The 21706-nt window shown below is 42.9% G+C and overlaps 1 protein-coding gene across 1 annotated transcript in view; it reads left to right on the top strand.

Annotated features, from left to right (window-relative positions):
- The first annotated feature begins 10352 nt into the window (after positions 1-10352).
- The window catches only part of Samhd1 (SAM and HD domain containing deoxynucleoside triphosphate triphosphohydrolase 1), a 49430-nt gene continuing 38076 nt past the window's right edge, over positions 10353-21706 (top strand). The window contains 3 exon segments of the mRNA XM_046433343.2: positions 10353-10703; positions 15815-15881; positions 19203-19275. Of these exon segments, the coding sequence (XP_046289299.2) occupies positions 10502-10703; positions 15815-15881; positions 19203-19275 (342 nt within the window). The 5' untranslated portion in view covers positions 10353-10501.

Here is a 21706-nt window from a genome sequence, read left to right as displayed (position 1 = left end):
GAGCCGGTGCTTGTAAGAGGGCCTTCTGGAAGGTTCTGAAATGTGGTGCAGCTGAAAGTAACAAGGGTTCATGCTTGTTCCCCTTTGCTAGATCATATAATTGTCTGGCAAGTAATGAGTAATTTGGTACCCGTGCCCTAAAATAGCCTGCCAGACCTAGGAACGAGAGAATCTCCTCGTTAGTTTTTGGTACTGGGAGGCTTTCAATAAGGCCTTTTCTATCGGTTGTGATAGCTTTCTTCCCTGGGGAAATGTGGAACCCTAAGTAAACAACCTCAGAGAGAGAGAGAGAGCTACACCTTTTGCAGAGAAACCCTATATCCTCAGTGAGCAAGAAAATTCAGGAGGGTGACTGTGTCTGACTTTGAGGTTTCTAATGAGGGACTACAGAGGAGGAGGTCATCAACATATTATAAGAGGGTTGAGTCGGGGCATAAAGGGAAAAAAAATCCTCAAGATCTCCAGCGAGGACTTGTCCAAAAATATGTGGGCTGTCTCAAAACCCCTGGGGCAGGACAGTCCAGGTTAACTGTCGGGAATGTCTAGTTTCTGGATCAGTCCAGGTGAAGGCAAATATGTCTTGGGAAGAGACAGATAGTGGAATTGAAAAGAAGGCAACTTTCAGATCAATAACTAAAAAACACGTGGAGTTTGCAGAAATGGAGGAAAGGATAGTAGAAGGGTTTGGAACCAGGGGATGTATGGGCCTGGTTGAAGAATTTATTAACCTTAAGTCCTGCACCAAACAGTATATTTCATTAGGCTTTTTTACTGCTAAAATTGGGGTATTGAATGGAGAGTGTGTGAGACAGAGGAACCCCTTTCTTAGTAAGCTCTGAATGATTGGCTTTAGGCCCTTAAGACTGGCAGTTGGCAGTGGGTACTGGGCCTGGTTTGGGAAGTGGTTAGCATCTTTAAGATGCACTTCCACAGGAGAGCAATTTGCAGAGCACGGGGTTTCAGTGTCCCATACAATTGGATCTACCATTTTACAAAGGAGGGGAAAATGTGTGTTCTGGTGGTCGTTGGGGTCTCCACACCAGATACAAAGGGGTAAAGTCTCTTTTTTGTCGGGGAGTAAAGCCATGATGAAGATATAAGTAGGGGAGGACAATAAAGGTAAGGTTATGGAGGCCTTCAAGATGGATAATGGTTTGACCTCCTATCCCGACAATAGGAGATTTGGAGGGATAGGTAGTTCCCCCAAACTCTCTCAGAGCCGAGAATTTTTTAGTCCCTGTGTCTACCAAAAAGTTTATGGGACGCCCATCCACTCAGATAACCACCCTGGGTTCCTGTTTGGTGATTGAATAGGTCGGGACAGAAGACCCAGGGCCCCATCAATTCTCGCTGCTAGGCCCAGCATGTCACTTGCTGGGTGACTGACCTCACCTCCCCTCCAGGAATTGGGGCAGTCCGATCTCCAGTGGCCAGGACGGTGGCATTTGGGGCATGGTCTGGGTGGTGCCCTGGGGTTAGGGCAAGCCCTAGCCCAATGTCCTTCATCACCACACTTAAAACAGGGCCCAGGGGGTCCTCATTGTGGGGGTTGTTGACTCCCCCTTTCCATAGGTTGGAAGCAGCCCTGTAACACCTGGGCCAACATCTGGCATTTTTGGCATTTTGCTCTTTCATCTCTGTTGTGGTAGACCTTGAAGGCCGTGGCCAACACCTTGGTCTAAGGAGTCAAGGGCCCCCTCTCTAATTTTTTAGCTTTGCCTGGATGTTGGGGTAGTTTTGTGAGAAAAAAATCGGTTATAAGAAGTTGCCTCCCATCCGGGGATTCAGGGTCCAAATTAGTGTACTGAAGGAGAGCCTTTGTTAGTCAGTCTAGGAAGGCTGAGGGGTTTTCATTCTTCTCCTGGATGACTTCCAGGAGTTTATCAAAGTTAATAGCCTTTTGTGCTGCCGCCTTTAGGCCAGCTACCAGACAGGTAATAAGGTGGTCCCTACGTCCCAGGTCTTGGGGGTCATTATAATTCCAATGGGGGTCTTGGTCTGGATCCGCCTGGGCCCCTAAGGGATGGTGGGCATTAGTCTGATGAACCTGGTCTGCATAGGTCCTAGCCTGGTCCCAGACCCTTCTCCTTTCCTCAGGGAGGAGAGTATTGGATAGAATCCTATAGAGATCATGAAAGGTGAGGCTATAGGCTTGAGTTAAGTATTGAAACTCTTTAATATAAGAGGCAGAGTTTGCAGTGTAAGATCCCAATTTTTTTTCTACTTGAGAAAGGTCAATCATAGAAAAAGGAACATAAACCCTTAAAATCCCGTCCCGCCCGGCGATCTCTCAAAGGGGGGCCACAACATGTGAAATTTGAGTCAGGTGACAAGATGTGGTGACTTGGGGGTTAGGTGCTGTATTAGTGCGTGAACGGGTGGCTGAATGGGTGGCGGGTGGACTAAACTGAGGTGGAGGGACCCAGGCGGAAGGAACGGAAGTGGGAGAAGTTTGTTCGGAAGTGTCAGAGGAAGAGGAGAAGTGTCTCAAGAAGAAGCCACAGATGTAGAAGATGGGGAATTGGGAGGAGGTGAAAATGGGGAAAGCGGGGCTGAGGGCGGGGAAGAGCAGTATGGAGGCGGTTCATCGGCCGGATCGAAAGTGGAGGCGGAGAGCAGAGAAGAGGAAAGAGGAGGAGAAGGTGTGGAGGCAGAGGGTGGAGAAGAAGAGGAAGGAAGTTTGAGAGCAAGGAGTAGCTGTTGAGGCTTGCATTGGGTGCAGAGATTTGGATGAGATCGAAGTAAGGAAACAGCCTCCACATAGGGAATCTCGTTCCACTTCTTTGATCGCTCACAGTAATTAAAAAGATCCCGGAGTAAATTGGGATCCAGAGACCCACAAGTGAGCCAAACATTTTGGTTGTCTAAGGGGTATGTAGGCCAGTCCTGGATACAGAATTTTATGAGCCTTTTCGATTTAATATCAGGGGCCAGGCTCAGGGTTTTCAAATTATCTAAGAGGCACCGCAAAGGAGAATCGGCTGGGAGGGACGAGGAATTTCCCATGCTGGAAGGGCAAGATGGGAGTCAGAGAAAGAGTGAGAGTGAGAGAGAGAGAGAGAGAGAGAGAGAGAGAACCCAGGCCGGAAAGAGCTTCCTGTAAGCTCTGGAGCGAACGGAGGTTCAAGTGGGCGTCCCCAAAATGATCAACCGCCACAGGGAAATACAGAGGGCACTACCCGGTCATCACCAGTGAAGTGCGATCTGTGAGACCCAAATAGGGCTGGGGCCGTGGGCAACCTGACATCAGGAAAGTTTTTCAACTGGAACGAAAGAGTCAGGAATGGGAGGAATGGAGTTCCGGACTCGGGTGAGACGGGCTGTAGCAATTACGCTAACCCTTCCACAGGAGATAAGAGTGAAGGGAGATGGAGGAGTTAGAAAGAGAGAATTAATCCTACGTCCCAGGCGGTTGATTCCCAGGGGTGTCCTGGAGAGCCCGGGGTCCACCATGACCCTGATGGGTCTGGGTGGGGTGCATTCCCCCCAAAACACCTGGAGGGATTGCCGGACACTCAACGGCCAATTCCCTTGTTCTGGCGAGTTAGGGTGCAGGCGCTCATGGGATGGGGGAACTCACCAATCTGCAGGCTGGTGGTGGATGTCAGGCAGGTGATCGGAGGAGTGGACTTCAACAGGAACGGTTGGGCTTGGAGTTTGGGAACGGGGTTCCTCCTTGAGCGACGGGGATCCCTGTCCCAGGTTTCAGCACCAATGAAAGGAACAATGGAAAAGCTCAGTAAACTCAAGAAGCCAAAACAACCGTTTACCTGTCCGAGATTTTATTAGCAGGACCCTAGCGGTCAGTCGCAAAAGAGAAGGGGGGGAGAGGGGGAGAGAGAGGGGGAGAGAGAGGGGGAGGGAGAGAGAGAAAGGAGAGGGGGAAGAGAGAGAGAGGAAAGGGGGAAGAGAGAAAGAGAAGAGAAGGGGAGAGTAAGAGAGGGCACGAACAGGGTGTTGATATTTATGGGTCAACGCAGGATGAGGAGGAGCAAGGCGAGTGGGCTGTTACTTCTTCATTGGCCGAGAGTTTGCACCACTTCAGGGATTGGAGATGAGCCATTCAAAGTTCACGCCATTCACAGGGATTGGAGGTGATGGTTCCCGTGCCATTCAGTGCGTCATGGACCTGAGCTCCCGAAAGAGAAGCGCTTCAGGCACCATCTTTACCAACATTCCTGAGCTCCCGGAAGAGAAGCACTCTGGACTCCATCTTTACCAACATAAACTACATGGTTTCCCAACATGTTATCAACCACCATAAACTACTTGGGGGTCATCTGGCATCCCAGGTATTTTCCCTGTCTCGTGCTGATTGGAGGTTGCTAGGGGGGTTGCTATGGGTCCTCACCTAGCCTAACTGAGTCAGGGACACCTGGCGCCGCAGACCTCCCCTGTTATTTACAAACAACTCAGCAGGGTGGGTATGTGCCTAGGAGTGCTCTGTGGGTTTTTCCAAGGACAAGGGTCACGCTCCCTTCCTTGGACAGGCTTTGCTCTGAGGTACAGGCTGGTTTCTCAAAAATGGAGTCTCATTAGTTTCTCAATACCATGGGTTCCCTCACTGAGCAGCAAGGAATTTCTTAGAGAAAAGGATCTTTGTGAACTTGACTGGCTAAGAGTGGCATGCACTGGAGAAGGCATTGCATGAGAGGATGAGGAATCAGACTAGATTGGATGGGATATGAGAGTCACTACAAGGGAAAAACCGGCCATATGATACTGGATCTGTGGAGTAGATGAACACACAGTATCTTCATGAATTTTTATGTGGTGCTGAGCCAGTGCCTCACACATGTGAGGCAAGCACTTTATCACTGAACTACAGCCTCAGCCCCTCTTCAATAGTTTGGAGCTAGCTAACTATAGCAATTGCAAAACCCTCTTCTGTTGTAGATTCAGGGCTACCAAGCAAATCTACACTGAATTAAGATCAACTAATGCAGCTACCATTTTTAATTTTTAGGAGCCAATGCCTAGTTTAAAATATAAGTATGATTGACTTTTAGGCATAAGGTTTTTTTTTTTGGTTTTTGCTTCTTTGTTTTTGTACTGAGGATTGAACCCAGGGTCACTTAACCACTGAGCCACATCCCCACCCCTTTTTATTTATTTTATTTTAAGACAGGGTCTTGCAAAGTTGCTGAGGCTGGCTTTGAATTTGCAATCCCCCTGCCTCATCCTCCTGAGTCACTGGGATTGCAGATATGTGCTATCACGCCCAGCTTAGCAATGAGTTTTAAAAGAGTCTATGAGTGGGCTAGGGTTGCAGCTCAATGGTACAGCACTTGCCTAGCAAGAGACCTTGGGTTCAATCCCTAGTATTGCACAAGGAAAAGAAAAAAATAAAATAAAAAGATCTATGAGTTTTTTTGTTTTGTTTTGTTTTTGTTTTTTAACCTGGAGATGCCCCACCCCACTAAGGGAAGTCTGCTCACTTTTTATATGTTTGAGTATCCCAACCTCCAAATACATGGCTACTCCTACCCCAGACACTGTGTCACAGGGAATTATTCTATACTCCATAGGATAAGATGCCCTGTCTCTGCAAGAGCTTAAAAGCAATAGACTTTTTAAGGTCCTCTCAAGTTGCAGAAAAATTTAAAAAAAAAAAAGTGTGTCACATTAGATTGGGTAGAGAGAAGTGATGGGAGGGGAGGGGAAGGGGGGAAAGGAAGGACAGCAGAATAAAATAGACATTATAAGAAATGAAGAAAGAAGGGAAGGAAGGAAGGAAGAAAAGAAAGAAAGAGAATAGTGATTTTCAAGGCCTAACCAGATGCCAAGCCCAGAACACTTAGGACCTGTATGTAACACTGGGCGAGTCTCTTCAGCTCTCTGAGCTTTGCATCTATTAAATGGCTATGATAACATTAGCGTCTTTGCCCGAAACTAATTCTCTTCCTCATGGAACTAGAACTTCACCTTTGCCCAAAGGGTAAACATGTGACTTGACTGGGTCGATCTTTTTTATAACCTTGTCCACAGGGATTAGTTCAGGAAGGGATGCAACCCAGGCTTGTTGAAGTCATCCTATTACAATTTTCTATTGGGCCTGGAGGAGTAGAGCCTCTCTCTCCCACGTCTGGATATGGAGCCCTAAGGATGAGACCCTCCCAGCGCCTTGGCTCCCACATTATGCACCTTATTTGACCTCATCTCTTACTGCTCCCACTTTGACTCATTCTGTACCCGCCACAATGGCCTCCTTGCTATTTCTCACTCCACATATGTTTCTACTTCAGTAAATTTACTGTTCACTCTCTCTGGAATTCTTTTCCTCCACCTGCATAGCTGACTCCATCTCCTTCAAGTTTCTGCCAAATGTCCCCTCTTCCAAAGACCAGTCCTGACCACCCCTTTGCAAAATGGGGACCTAACTCCCTCTGCTCTTAGTCTCTTACCCTGCTCTACATTTTTCCCACAGTGCCAACTCCTGACTATCAGTTTATCATTGCTAATTATATCATCACTTGTTACCAGCATCTTCCCACTAGAATATAAGTTTTACTAGGTAAGGAGTCTCTGTCTGTTTTGTTTTGTCCATGGATGTGTCCCAGGAGTCTAGAGCAATGCCAGGCAAATAGGAAGTACCCAGTAAATGTTCATATTTGATGGGTGAATTAATGAGTGCATTTCGGTTTTTTGGTTTGTTTGCATTCTTTTAGTACTAGAGATTGAACCTAGGGGTGCTTTACCACTGAACTACAGCCCCAGTCCTTTTATTTTTTATTTTTATTTCTTGGTACCAGGGATTGAACTCAGGGGCACTCGACAACTGAGCCACTCCCCAGCTCTCGTTTGTATTTTATTTAGAGACAGGATCTCATTGAGTTGCTTAGTGCCTTGCTTTTGCTGAGGCTGGCTTTGAATTTGCGATCCTCCTGTCTCAGCCTTTCAAGCTTCTGGGATTACAGGCATGCGCCATGGCACCTGGTTTGTTTTTAAATTTTGAGGCAGGGTTTTGCTAAGTTGCTTAGGGCCTCGCTAAATTGTTGAGGCCCGATCTTGAACGTGCAATCCTCCTATCTCAGCCTCCTAAATTGTTGGGATTACAGGGGTGGACCACTGCACCCCGCTGACTAGCGTATTTGTAACCCTAGGAACCTAACACTATAATATCTATTCATGGAGATTGTTATGAAGATTATAAATTATAAAGTAAGGCAAAAGAGGAATTTCTGAGAACATCTGAGGAGATGTTCTATGTATGTACACATTTTACTTCACAGGTTTTCCTTCTTGAGCATTTTTGTTTTTTAGTTGTAGTTGGACACAATACCTTTATTTTATTTATTTATTTTAATATTTTTTTAGTTATAGGTGTATACAATATCTTTATTTTATTTTTATTGGTGCTGAGGATCGAACCCAATGCCCCACGTATACTAGGCAAATGCTCTACCTCTGAGCCACAATCCCAGCCCCTATTTATTTTTATGTGATGCTGAGGATCGAACCCAGGGCCCCACACATGCTGGGTGAGTGCTTTACCGCTGAGCCACAACCCCAGCCTCTTGAGTGCTTTTTTAATCACATCAGAAATCAGTATTTTTTTTTTCCGTGTGGGAATCAAACCCAGGGTTTCATGTATGCTAGGTAAGTCCTCTACCACTGAGCTACACCACCAGCACAGTACTTTTACTTTTTTATTTTTAAAGGATTTTGGCTTGGCTTTGAGGTTTGCACAGCTGGGGAAAAGAATGTTTGAGGAGGCCTAGCTCAATAAAAGGAGAAAAGGAAGTGAAAATAAGAACCGGAGAGTGATGTTAGCTGGAGGTGGGAACCAGCAGGACTGGTTGCAGAGGAAGTTGTGGAGAGATGTAAAACCACAAGGTTAATGCTCCCAGGATAAAATTGCACAATTTGGCTAGTTGGGTGACAGCTAGTTGGACATCAGGGAAGAATTGCTGGGAGTATTCAAGGTCACTGGGCAGTGGGCCTCAAAATAGTTGATCATATTGTCTTTTCTTTCTTTCTTTTTTTTAAGAGAGAGAGAGAGGAGGGAGAGGGAGAGAGAGAGAATCTTTTTTAAAAAAATATTTATTTATTTTATTTTTTTTTAGTTTTCGGCAGACACAACATCTTTGTTTGTATGTGGTGCTGAGGATCAAACCCAGGCCGCACGCATGCGGCTTGAGCCACATCCCCAGCCCGATCATATTGTCTTTTCTAGGACTGAGGATGGCAAGCTTAACTTGAGAAAAGGAGAGCGTGGGCAGGGATTCCTGTCATTGTTCCCAGGGGTTCCTGTCATTGTGTAGAATGCCCGGATGCAACAGAATCACAGGACTGCAAGTGGAGTTAAGTGAAGTGTCAAACTGGAAAGAACTTAAGATTTGGAGTTAGCACTGCCTTAGAATCTCAACTGTTGCTTACACTCTGTCATTTACCAGCCCTGTGACCTGGAGCAAGTAATCAAGCATCTTTTATAATATCAGGGGCCCCTGAGAAATAGAAGATGGGAAGAAATAATAAACATGGCTTAAATTACACTTTTTTTTTTCAATGCTACTAGGGATTGAGGCCAGGGCCTTCCACATACTAGGTAAGTGCTGTAACCCCACCTTTTATTTTTTGAGATGGTTTCTCCCTAAAGTACCAAGGCTGACCCTGAACTTGGAATCCTCCTATGTCAGCCTCCTGAATAGCTGGGATTATAGGCATGGAATACAGTGCCTGACAGAAATTGTGCTTTTGAACAAACAAAAACCTAGTAAAAATTCTGAAAAGCAACTGAACAAGTTCAAGTGATTAAACTAAAAACCCTGTTTATATTATCTTTATTGCCTAGGAAACCTTCTGTGGGGGAAGATTTCCCCACAAGTCTTATAAACAGTTTTCCAAATAAATTATTTCTGACTTATAATATCTCACTCAGACAAATGCTATTTGTTTTCTCTTTTACCTTCTTGTTTCAGTTTCATAAGTCTTGGCTGGGTAGTTTCCACAGTGTTCTAGCTGGTTAGGGCATGCTTTTTGGGGCCTGGTCTTCTGTGAAAATGGAACCCTCCCTATACTTTCCCCCAAGGGTCTGTGGGAACAGCAAGCAACCTAAAAAGTTGGGCTAGATAATAGAAAACAAGTTTACACCAAAACTCTCATTGACAAGCAATGGTTGGCTAGTTATTAAAAGCATGGCCGGCTCCATTTTCTGGGTTTGAATCTAGGTTTCTCATTTCCTAGCTGTGAGATCTCAGGCAAATTACTTTTTCTTTCTTTTCTTCCCTCTCTCTTTGGTGGAGGGGATTGAACTCAGGGCCTCTCTAATGCAAAGCAGGCGCTCTACCAAGAGTTCCAACCCTGTCTTTGTATCTCAATTTCCTACATTCCAAGGTTATTGTGATAACTGAATGAATCAGTATTTATAAAGCCTTCAGAATAGCGACTGGTACACAGTAGAGCTTTCGGCTAACAATATTTCAGCTTGTCAATTTTTGTTTTGTTTTGGTACTGGGGATTGAACCCAGAGCCTCCCTTGCACTTGTGCTGTATCACTGAGCTATGCCCAAGCCCTTTGGCTAACCACTAATTCATACTGCTAATGATAAGCTAATCCGCCTCATTCGTTCTTCATGCGGTAGATGAATCTATGGTTTGATTGCTGGAAAGGTGTGTTGGCGTCACTATTAGTGGTAGTTGTAGTCTTTTTACCAATAATGCATGGACTAGGATTTAAAGAGGGAGTTGGGCCATGCCCCGAAGTGGCTAAAATGAAGGGGAAATGCTGTTACTACCAGTTAGTAAAAGTCCTGGTGGGGAAATTTTAGGTAATCAGATTGACCACTTCCCTTTATCTGGGGATTTAGGACCGAGAGAGGGGTCAAGGATTCTTCTTTCCGGGAATCCATCTCCATTTGGAACATTTTAAGTCTGCCCTGCATAGCAACCTGAAAACAGCATCTCCAGGGTCCTCTTGCTACCCAGCAAGATTGCAGAATTTGTGAAATGCAAAAAGACCCTCTCGCATGAGGTTTGAAATAATTTTGGGAGTCTTCCAATGGTTCCCCCTACCCATTTTTGTCTGTGTTGGGAAGCTACTGGCAGGTTCGCGCGGTCTTTTAGGGGTTTTGGGGTGTCTTAAACGCCAAGGGGAAACCTAGTACACATTTGGAGGAGGATAATCTCCATCCACCAGAAGAACCCCTAATCCAGAGTGTGACCAGATTTGTTTTGGACCCAGCCACGCTCCCCTCCAGCGCTGTATTTGCTAGCATCTCCTCACAACCCCAGCACAACCCGTTGGCTTCTAGCTCCGCCTTTTCCCGTAAACACCCGAGCGAAACTGACGACCGGACCGTCTTTGCGCCTGCGCGTCGAGCCTGGGGCTAGAGCCGCAGGGCCGTCTGGCTCAAGCGCTATCTGCCAGTGCGCCTGCGCCGGAGGCCCCTAGATTGGCACGCTGAGTGGACTCGCAGCCGGCACTCTGCGGTCAGTGCGCCTGCGCGCGGGCTGCTCGCCGCGGTTCTTAACTGGGCTTCGCCCAGCGCCGGGTGTAGCCATGCGGAGATCCGATCCTGAGCAGCTCTCAAAGCGGCCCAGATGCGATGGCAGCCCGAGAACCCCACCAAACACTCCTTCCGCAGCGGCGGACAGGACCCCGGAACTCCACCCGGACCACCAGACCTGGGGCCCGGAGCAGGTGTGCGCCTTCCTAGCGCGCAGTGGCTTCCAGGAGCCCAAACTGCTGGAAAACTTCCGAGGTAGCCGGGCTGAGGGGCGAGGGATGGGGACCCGAGGCGGGGGGCGGCCTGGCCTGAGGAGACGCCCCCTGAGAGACTGGGCCTCACAAGAGGACCCGCAGCTGAGACGGGGAGGCTGACCCGGGAGGCGCCAGAGGGGTGGACCTGAGGCGGGGGTTCGGGGGAAGGGACGTCGGGGGCGGGAGGCCCTCGCAGAAGGGGCCCGAGGCGGGGAAGGGGGACGCGACCGGGAGCCACCCAGAGGGTGGACCTGTGGCCGGGAGCTCCGGGGTTGGGGGTTGTGAGCCTGGGAGGGACAAATGTGGATTTGGATCTTACTCTGATGACCTTCTTCAGGAACTTGCCACCCAAGAGCTGGACGGGGGGAGACTTGCTACCAGCCAATACTTTTTTTGGTTTGATTTTACTGAATCCAGCGGCGTTCTATCTCTGAGCCACATTCCAGCCCTTTTTATTTTTTATCTTGAAACCAGGTATCTCAAAGTTGCTGAGGCTGACCTTGAACTTGAGATAGATTATCCTGTCTCAGCTTCTTTGTCAGAACATCATCAGAACGAGATTTTAATCACCTCTAGCTTTTCCTCTAGACTGGACACTCTCTGAAGACAGGGACTCAGCCTGACTGAGTTTTATGTTCCCAGCACATATGAGGGACTCATTGCAGGATTTTTTTTTTTTCCTATTCTTGGTACTGGGAATTAAACCCAGGGACACCCTACCATGGAGCTACCCCCCACCCCCAGCCCTTTTTAAGTTTTGAGACAGGGTCTCCCAAAATTGCTGAGGCTGGCCTCCAGCCTGGCGATCCTCCTGCCACAGCCTCCCGAGTAGCTGGGATTACTTGCTGGCTCGCCGTGCCCGGCTCCCCCTTTTAGGTAGAAGACGTCTCTCCCCAGACCTTGATGGGAGGCTTGCTGTCATTCAGTCTTACCAGGCTCAGGGGACCCCCGCTGTGTAACCGCAGCTCCTTGAACACTTGCCACATGAGAGGTTTTGATGCTTTTATGTTTCTGTTCCCACATTGCCCCTCCCGAATTTGGGGTTTTCCTAAGGGGAAGGAACTTGGTTTGTGAATCTCTGAATTCCCCCCTGACTACTGTCTCAACCCAGTGGGGCTCAACGTTTGATTAGATTTGCAAAGCTGGGTAATGATTATATTTTACTCTTTTTTTTTTTTTTGGGGGGGGGTACCAGGATTGAACTCTGGGGCACTCAGCCACTGAGTCACATCCCCAGCCCTATTTTGCATTTTATTTAGAGACAGGATCTCACTGAGTTGCCTAGCACCTTGCTGTTGGTTGAGGCTGGCTTTGAACTCGTGATCCTCCTGTCTCAGCCTCCCAAACTGCTCAGATTACAGACATGCACCACCATGCCCTGCATGTTTTACTTCTTGTTAGCAGTTTCCCTTCCTAAATCTGAACACTGGGGTTGTTGACCACCAAACCCCAGGATCCCACATGGCCACACAGTTTGGGTCTGCTAGTTCATGTTCAGGTATCCATTATCCACTTGAAATCTGCTCAGCTTTTTGTGGTGGTGTGAAGCTTAATCCCTGCCTCATTCTCTGAGGTGTTCTTAGGAAGGTGGCTTGCAAATTCAGTAATTTTTTTGTATTTGTGGGGTGGAGCCTGGTTTGCTTAGGTTGAAGACTGGGTTGGAAAGAACTTCAGTGGTTCAGGACCTAAAGGGAATTATGCTTCTCTTTTTCTTTTCTTTCTTTCTTTTTTTTTTTAATACTTATTTTTTAGGTGTAGATGGACACAACACAATGCCTTTATTTTTATGTGGTCCTGAGGATCGAACCCCTGTCCTGCCCGTGCTAGAGGAGTGCTCTACCGCTGAGCCACAATCCCAGCCCCCATGTTTCTCTTTTTCCCTTTCCCCCTTTTGTTTTTCTCCACTACAGGGATGGGCTTTTTCTTTGATGAGCAACAGGTGGGATGAAGTAGTTTTATATTTTCTTTTTGGTATTGGGGATTGAACCCAGGGGCACTTAACCATTGAGCCACATCTCCAGCTCCTTTTTGTATTTTATTGAAGACACGTTCTTGCTGAGTTGCTTAAGGCCTCCCTAAATTGCTGAGGCTGGCTTTGAACTTGCTATCCTCCTGCCTCAACCTCCCAAGCTGCTGGGATTACAGGCGAGCACCACCTCGCCCCACTCTAGTTTTATATTTTCTATCTCTAAAAGGGGATTGGCAATGCTGTGGCTCTCTTGTTTCAGTGGTGTTCTGTCAATTAATTCATCAGCCTCCAGAATGATTTGTGTTCTCTTGAACCCACAGTCTAAGGCTAGCAGAAAACACTATGTACTTTCAGTTGGTTGAAACTGACCAAGTATCCCCTCTTGCTCATATCTTATTGGCTGCTTTGTCTTGAATAAACATTAGTCAAGTTTCTCTCTTGCTTTACAGGCCCCTGAACTCTTGCATGTCCCCAGATCTAAGTACTAAGGATGTGGAACATCCCCCCCCCCCCCATCAGCTTCTCCTGGGAACCCTGCTGAACAATGTGGGACACTGTTCTATAAGACCCCACTGGTCATTTCCTCTTGCTTATCCAGCTCCCTCCAAAGGTTTTGCTATTTTTGCTTGTCCTTCCTTTATCCTATAAAAGAAAAGCCTTTTCTGTTTGATTTTGAACCATTTGCAGATTTCTGAGATTGGAGTTTTCTGCCTATTTTCAGTAGTATTTCTTTCTAGTTAAAACGTATCTGTATCTAGATTTGTTTTTATACAAAACCAAGCACCAGGTACTGATTTCTTTTCCTCATGGAATATAGACTCAAAAGAACTCTGAAATTAGATGCTATAATTCACACTTTTTAAAGATGCTGTTTGTGAGGCCCAGAGATGTTAAGTATCTTTACAAAGGTCACACCACTAGGAAAAACAAAGAGCTGGGTATTTATTTATTTATTTTTGTGGTGTTGGGGATTGAACCGAGGTTGCTCTACCACTGACCTATAGCCCCATCCCTTTCTATTTTTTATTTCCTGAGGCTGAGGTTGGCTTGGAATTTGTGATCTTCCTGCCTCAGACTCCCAAGCCTCTGGGATTACATCTATGTGCCACCTCACCTGGATTTTGCCAACTATCCCTTAACAAGTGGAGGAAACCACTGGAGGTTGGGGATGGGGAGGGAACACACCTGTAATCTCAGCAATTCTGGAGGCTGAGGCAGGAGGATTGAAAATTCAAGCCAGCCTGACAACTTAGCAAGAACCTGTCTCAAAACAATAAAATTAAAAGAAAAAAAAAAAAAAAAACACTTCAGTAGAACTAACCAACTAACCATTGGTTATAGATAGCAAAAAAGAAAAAGTAAAAATGATCCAAATATCCAGCCATAATAATAAAAAATATTGAGTGTTTACTTTGAAGTACTGTTCTATGCACTTTGCACTTTATATAGTTCTTTTTTGTTTGTTTTTGTGATGCAAGGGATGGAAGCCAGGGCTCTGTGCATGCTAAGCACATATTCTACCACTGACCTATGTCCCCAGCCCCTACATGTTTTATCTTATAAAATCTTTACAAGTTGGGGGGACACCTGAAAGAATTCAGATGCCAAGAAAGGAGAGCATGGGCTGAGAAAATGGGCACACCTGGTATCCCGATGAAGTTTTTGTCTGCAACCTACAAGTAATGTGACTTCAGGAGAATGGTCTCAAACTTTTTAAACTGTGACTCAGAACAAAATATATTTTATATAGTGGCCGAGAAACACACGTTATCAGTAGATAAAGCAGCAAGGGTTCCATTAAGTTGCTGAGGCTGACCTTGAACTTGTGATCCTCCTGCCTTGGTCTCTTGTATGACACCACACCTGGCCTTAGGTGTTTGAATGTTCCCAACACAAAGAAATGACAAATGTCTGAGGTGAGAGATATGTTGATTTCCCTGATTTGATCATTACATGTTGTATACATGTATTAAAATGTCACAATGTCCCCCTTAAATAAGTATAATTACTATGTGTCAACTAATAATAAAAATGTAGTTTTTAAAAAAAATCTTTACAAGTTGGTGATATGGATCCATTTATATCCATTTTAGAGGGAAGGAGAATAAGGCCTAGGGAAAAAAGGGTTAAGTGTATTATGATCCATTTACACTGTTTAATTCAAAATAACTATTAAAAATGATGATGTCGGAGTTTTAATAATTGACAAGAAAGATGTTTACCACATTGGGTGAGGAAAATAGGTTATAAGACAGTTTAATTTATGTAAAATTACAAAATGTATAGATAAATGTATTATCCAAAATGTTAGTAGTCATTATCAATCAGGAGAATTTAAGCTGTCATTCTATATTCTTTCAAAACAAAAAATATTATGTGCTTTACCAGGAGGTTTTAGAAATAATTCAACACTTTGAGTGCTCCTCAGCAAATAATTTTAACCTTGTCATTTAAAAAATAGGCTTGTTTCCTTCCCTACCTCCACCCCCCAAATCTACCTGTTTAAAAACCAGGAAGCCACTGACCTGGTAAAACCTCAACAAATAATCAGGTTTCACTTCACTTTTTGCTACTGGCTTTTCTTGCAAACAATTTGTATGAATACTATATAAATTTTTACTTGATTTATCAGAAAAATGCTTCTTGGCTTAGTTATGAAGTTTAAGACTTTACAAGTAGAAAAAAAAAAAAAATGATACCATTGTGCCCTAGGGCCCAAGGGGGTTTGGTTCCAGGATGCCAGCAGATGACCAAAATCTGTGGATGCTCAAGTCCCTTATATAAAATGCTGTCATATTTGCAGATAATCTGTGTGTATCTCCATTCAAATATTTCATTTCATTCTGGTTTACTCTCTACCTAATAATATAAATGCTACATGTATAGTTATGTGGTAGTGCATAGGGAATAATGACAAGAAATAGAAGTCTGTACATGTTCAGTACAAGATGCAGTATTTTCCAATCACACCAGATATAGAACCCATGGATAGAGGACCAACTATATCTGGCACGGTCCATTGCCTGTAGTGGGTCCTCAGTAAACATTGGTCTGAGTAAATTCTGATGGATTCAAGTTGAAAGAAATTAAAAAAACTTATGTTGTAAATATTGAATTTGTTTTTCTTCCTCTTTCTTCCATAGACAATAAAATCACAGGTTCATTGCTGCCCTTTCTTGATGAATCACTTCTTGAAAATCTTGGAGTTAGGTAAGAATGATAAAGTTCACATTGGAACCAAACATTTTATTCACCTTTGAGGGACAAAGCCCAATATCTCTGATACTAACTGTTCTCATTTTAAATCTATGAAGTGTTTTAGAGCAGTATCCCTTGCTATTGTTCTGGTGTGCAAATCTTGTTTTTAATATTACTGATGATTCCTACTTTAAAGAATTTTGTTGACTGGCTTTCTTGAAGTTTGTGGCTAATGTTTTGCCTTCAAGTTCAAAATTATTGAATTATGCATACCAGAAAATATTTAGGAACCAATAGGAAGAAAAAATATTGGCAAGTAAAAAAACTCTATCTTGAACAAGACCTAACATATCTTAGGTCTTCCTAAACCTATCTTAAGATTTGATGTATCCATTGTATAAAAAATGTTGAAGTACACGATTAGGTCTTAATAAATTGTACACACATACATAGATATTTTAAGTATGGCTCAAGGTTCCAGGGTCTGGATTAGAGTGGGAACACTTTAAAGGTCTCAGTTCAGAATCCAGCCACTTACGAATTCCTCAAAATGGATTTTGTTTCTATTAGGAAATTGGCAACAGTGATGAAATATGGTCTCTTGTAGAATTTCACTTAGTTAAATGTTGTTTGTGGTAACAGTAACCAAAGAAGCAAAACAAAGGATTATACTGAATTACTTCATGCACTATTGCTTAGAATTTGTTAATGGAAGTAGATTGTGAAAAAATGATTATGCAGCACTTTCAGTAATCATCCTTTGACTCAGAATCTTCAGGGACCTCATCTTCGCTGTTTTATAACCACATTTTGACTATCTCAGTTCTCAAAGTCTCTCTTACTGTTTTTTTTTTTAGTTTTTTTTTTTTTTTTTTGTACTGGGGATTGAACCTAGGGGCACTTTACCACTGAGCTCAAACGTGCATCCTCCTACCTTAGCCTCCTGAGTCACTGAGATTACAGGTGTTGCACCGCTGCTCCTGGCTCTCCCTTGCTATTTCTTGTGTATAATACTTGTTTACCATTTGAACTAAATGTAATTGTTCTAATGATGTATTTTTTTCCAAAGGAACTATATTATTTTCTGTGAGCCCAAATACTATTGATTCATGCAGCAAATATTTAATGGCAGGCTTACTATGGGCCAGAATTCCAGAAGGCACATCTATGACTCTGAGGTTCTGCAGGACTCCTTAGAGCTGTCTTGTCCTGTATGGTAGCCACTAGCTACAGGCTTAATTAATTAAATCAGATTTTAAAAAATAAATTCCTCGGGGCTGGGGATGTGGCTCAAGCGGTAGCGCGCTCGCCTGGCATGCGTGCGGCCCGGGTTCGATCCTCAGCACCACATACAAACAAAGATGTTGTGTCCACCGAAAACTAAAAAAAATAAATAAAAAAGAAAAAAGAAAAATCAATTCCTCTGTAACAGTAGCTATATTTCAGGTGCTCAGTAGCCATTTGGCTACTGTGTTGGACAGAGCACATACAGAACATTTCCATCACTTCAGAAAGTTCTGCTGGACCTTGCAGGATGACAGTTCTAATAGCCGTGTTTGCTCACAGTAATACTAGTGCCACCAGCTTGTACCCTCGTACTGTTTTTCTCTCCTATCTCCTTTTACCCTTCCTAGTTCCCCTGTTCCTATTCCAGGGTGTGTACCTCAAAATAAATTACCTGTATGAAAGTTCTCATCCTGGACTCTTCATTATAGAGGGAATCCAGTTTAGATAAATAACTCTAGTATTCTCTCAATTTTATGATTATTGACTTATGAAGGCTTTTCTAGGAAATAAACCTTGTTACATTAAATGTACATAGTTGTAAGAAGCATTAGATTGCAGAAATATTGTGAAACAGAAAATCTTATTTTAGTCTAAGTATCATAGCTTTTGACTACTTTAAATTTTTATTTAATGCCATATCCTTGCTAAATAAAAGCATACTCCAGTTTTTCATGGTTATTTCCCTCTATTTTTTTTTTTAATCAGTGGTTTCCTTGTAATTAGTTTCTTTTTGGGTTTTAATTAAGTGATGAATACTGAGTAACAGTTCAGGAAAATATTGGGCAGAAGTGAGGTTAGTTTAGGTTTGGTATTTGTCAACTAAGTGATAACCCTCAACTTGTCAGTTTTAGCCCATTTGTAAATACTTCCTGAAGCCTGGCTTTGTGCTGTACTTACTATGTCAAAATGATGAGGAGGAAAGGGGAATAGTAAAAAAAAAAAAAAAAGTAAAACACAGTGTGCTGCTTCAATCATTTTTAAAAAAAATATTTATTTTTTAATTGTAGTTGGACACAATATCTTTATTTTACTTTTAGGTGGTGCTGAGGATCGAACCCAGGGCCTCGCACGTGCTAGGCGAGCACTTTACCACTGAGCCACAATCTCAGCCCCCCTGCTTCAATCATTTATAATCTATGATAATGCCTCTACACATCCCAAGAAAATCATTATTATTATTATTTTTCCAGTTTTGCAGCGTGGGGGATTGAATCAGGGCTTGCACTTGCTAGGCAAATGTTCTGTCACTGAGTTACATCTCAGTCCTTTTTAATTTTAATTTTATTTTTGCTTGATTGCCCAGGCTGACCTCAAAATTGTTATCCGTCTGCCTCATCCTCCCAAGTACCAGGGATAACAGGCATGCACCACTTGAGCCCAGCTAATAAAGTCATTCTCAAATTCAGTATTGTTACGGGTCTCAGGGTATATAGCATGGAGGCCAATGTAGTGTTTCTGACTTATGTCAATCTAGGACTTTTAGCTAAAGTTTCTTTTTTTTTAATCTGTAGATCAGTAACAGCTATGTAGACCCTTGCCTGCTGTTTTGTTGACACTTAGCCAGGAGTTAGGCCAGTATACCTGGATCATGAATAGTTGTAAATAAAGCAGGGCATAACAAGATTTGGGGCTATTCAAATTTAATTCCTATTGAATTATTTCTAGAAACTGAAGTGTTATGATGGATTAAAGACAATAAAAGATGGATATAAATAAAGCTAAAGCCTTCATAATATTTGGGTCATACCTGATGCTCATAAACCAGTACAGGATTGTGAAGATGACTTCTATAGAGATGCTAAAGTCTGAGTTTGCCAAGAGGGGTGGGGATCAAGGCAGAACCCTAGGGCAGGCCTCCCCTGAGTCAGTAGGAACTTAATTGCTCTTAGTTAAAAAGCAAAGGAAGAAGGGAGTTCCTAGGAGTTATTGCTGGTTCCTTCCTATCTAATCTGTCAATATAGCTAATCTAGAGTTGATTATATACTATATACTCCTGGGGTTATTATTAAGCAAATGATGATAAATTTACTTATCTTGTAATTTTAGTTCCTTCAGGGAGAGGAATAAGCTGCTTCATTGTATCCAACGATTGAGTAAAACTCAGGTTGAGACAACTAAGGTAAGGTGAATCTGAGTTCATACTGTCCTAGTGTTCCCCGACCCACACCCCCATAATGGGACTAAACCTAGGGACACCCTTCATTGAGCTATAACATCAGCTCTTTTTTTTTTTTTTTATTTTGAGACTGGGTCTTGCTAAGTTGCCTGGCTGACCTCAAATTTGTGACTCTCCTGCCTCATCTCTCTCTTTTTATATTTATTTATTTATTTGTTTGTTTGTTTGTTTATTTATTTATTTTTTAGTTGTAGTTGGACACAATACCTTTGTTTTCTTTATTCTTATGTGGTGTTGAGGATCAAACCCAGGGCCTCGCACATGCTAGGCGAGCACTCTACCACTGAGCCATAACCCCAACCCTGCCTCATCTCTTGAGTAGCTGATTATTGGTATAAACCACTTCACCCAGCTAAAATAATAATTATTAAGAGTGGGAGCTGGACACAGTGATGCATACCTGTAATTCTAGCTATTCAGGAGGTTTGAAGCTGAAGATCACAAATTCAAGGCAGGTCTGGCAATTTAGCAAAAGAACGTATCTGGAACAAAAAATATATAAAAGCATGAAAAAGCATTCCCTATGCATTTTTTCCCCTATGCGTTTTGACATGAAAATATATGTATATTAACCAAGTTACATACTTTTTACTGATTTTTTGTAAGTAGCTTAAATTTATTTTGTTTTAATGTTGAGTGAAATGAATATTTGAAGACTGATTATTAAATCTGAAAAATTGATGGTAAAGACTTTTAGGCCTTTATGTGAATTAAAAATAGATTATAGGGGCTGGGGATGTGGTTCAAGCGGTAGCGCGCTCTCCTGGCATGCGTGCGGCCCGGGTTCGATCCTCAGCACCACATACAAACAAAGATGTTGTGTCTGCCGAGAACTAAAAAAGAAATAAATATTAAAAAAAAAAAATAGATTATAAAATTTTTCTTTTATAATCTTTAAGAATAAATAGATTCTCATTTATAGTGGATACATTGATCTTGGTTTAGGAGGAAAGAATAGACCAGTATGTGATTTTCAAATATTTATCGATTATGGTTTCTCAACAAACATCAGCCAGTCTCATAAAGTTGGAAATAATAGTCCTTGACTGAAGCTGGCAGCACCCAAATTGACTTGAACTAATTTTACAGGAAATGAATTTCTTATCAGTAGTATGTTCAAATGTGGAGCCTGGTGATCTCTTTAAGCTTTTTTCTTTTTTTTAATACAGCATTGAGTTTTTGTAATTAATATTTCCATATATTTCTGTTATTAATTAACATAGTTTACCATCTGTGTGTGTACATGTACATGTGAGAGACAGAGATGTCAGGGATGGAAACCACAGCCTCATTTATGCAAAGTACTCTACCTCTGACCTACTTCCCCAACCTGACATGGTACTCTTTAACTGTAATAATTCAGCATGTTAACATATATTACATTTCAGTAACAGCTCGGCAGCAGTTGTTCAAAGCATGTTTGAGTTTCTAGTGACTGTCAGGCAATATAGTGTGTGTATTAGTTAAACAAGACAGCTAGAGTTCTTCATCTCCTAGAACTCCATATACTATTTTTTTTTTTTTCCCTTTTGGTGCTAGAGATCAAACCCTTACACATCTAAGTACTCAGTCTATCATTGAGCTATACCCTCAGATCTTCTGTGCACTTTTTTGCGGGGCAGAGGGTTACTGGGGATTGAACTCAGGAGCACTCAACCACTGTGCCACATCCTCAGCCCTATTTTGTATTTTATTTAGAGATAGGATCTCACTGAGTTGTTTAGCGCCTTGCTTTTGCTGTGGCTGGCTTTGAACTCTCGATCCTCTTGTCTTAACCTCTCAATGCACCATCATGCCCAGCCCTCTGTGCCCTTTTAAGAAACTATGAAATAGTTTGAAGGTCATGACTTAGATAGCTTTTCAGATTATTTATTCTATAGACTTGTTTTTGAAAGCAGTTATTTAGCTGAGAGTGCAGTTCAGTGGTTTTTGCTTAGCATGTGTAAAGCCCTGGGTCCAATCCCCAGCACACAAAAAAAAGGTGTGTCGGAGGCAGTTATTATGGACAGATAAAGTTGTTTTTTTGTTTGTTTGTTTTTTTTTTGCAGTGCTGGGGATCAATCCTTTGGTCTCATATAATAGGCAAGCATTCTACCACTGAACTATATGCCCACTGAATTCTATCTTTATTTAAAGATGCATATAGGAGTAAGTCTTTTCCTATATTTAAAGCCCCTGTTTTAGCTTAGAGAAATGAATAATTGTTTTCCTGGGTATTTCTTATCTATCTTTTTCTTTTTTTTTCTATTTATATTTCTTTCTTAAGGATTTTAGTGATTTTAGTGATGTAGGTACAGTCAGAAAAAAATGTAGTCACAGTGGCCATAGCAGCATGGTTCACATGATCTGAATGAATATGTTTATATCTAGATGA

The sequence above is a fragment of the Marmota monax genome, unplaced genomic scaffold (assembly GCF_021218885.2).
Source record: "Marmota monax isolate L192 unplaced genomic scaffold, Marmota_monax_Labrador192_F-V1.1 WCK01_AAM20220418_F8-fsc00014, whole genome shotgun sequence".
In the NCBI taxonomy this organism is placed as follows: Eukaryota; Metazoa; Chordata; class Mammalia; order Rodentia; family Sciuridae; genus Marmota; species Marmota monax.
This window is presented reverse-complemented; position numbering and strand designations above follow the sequence as displayed.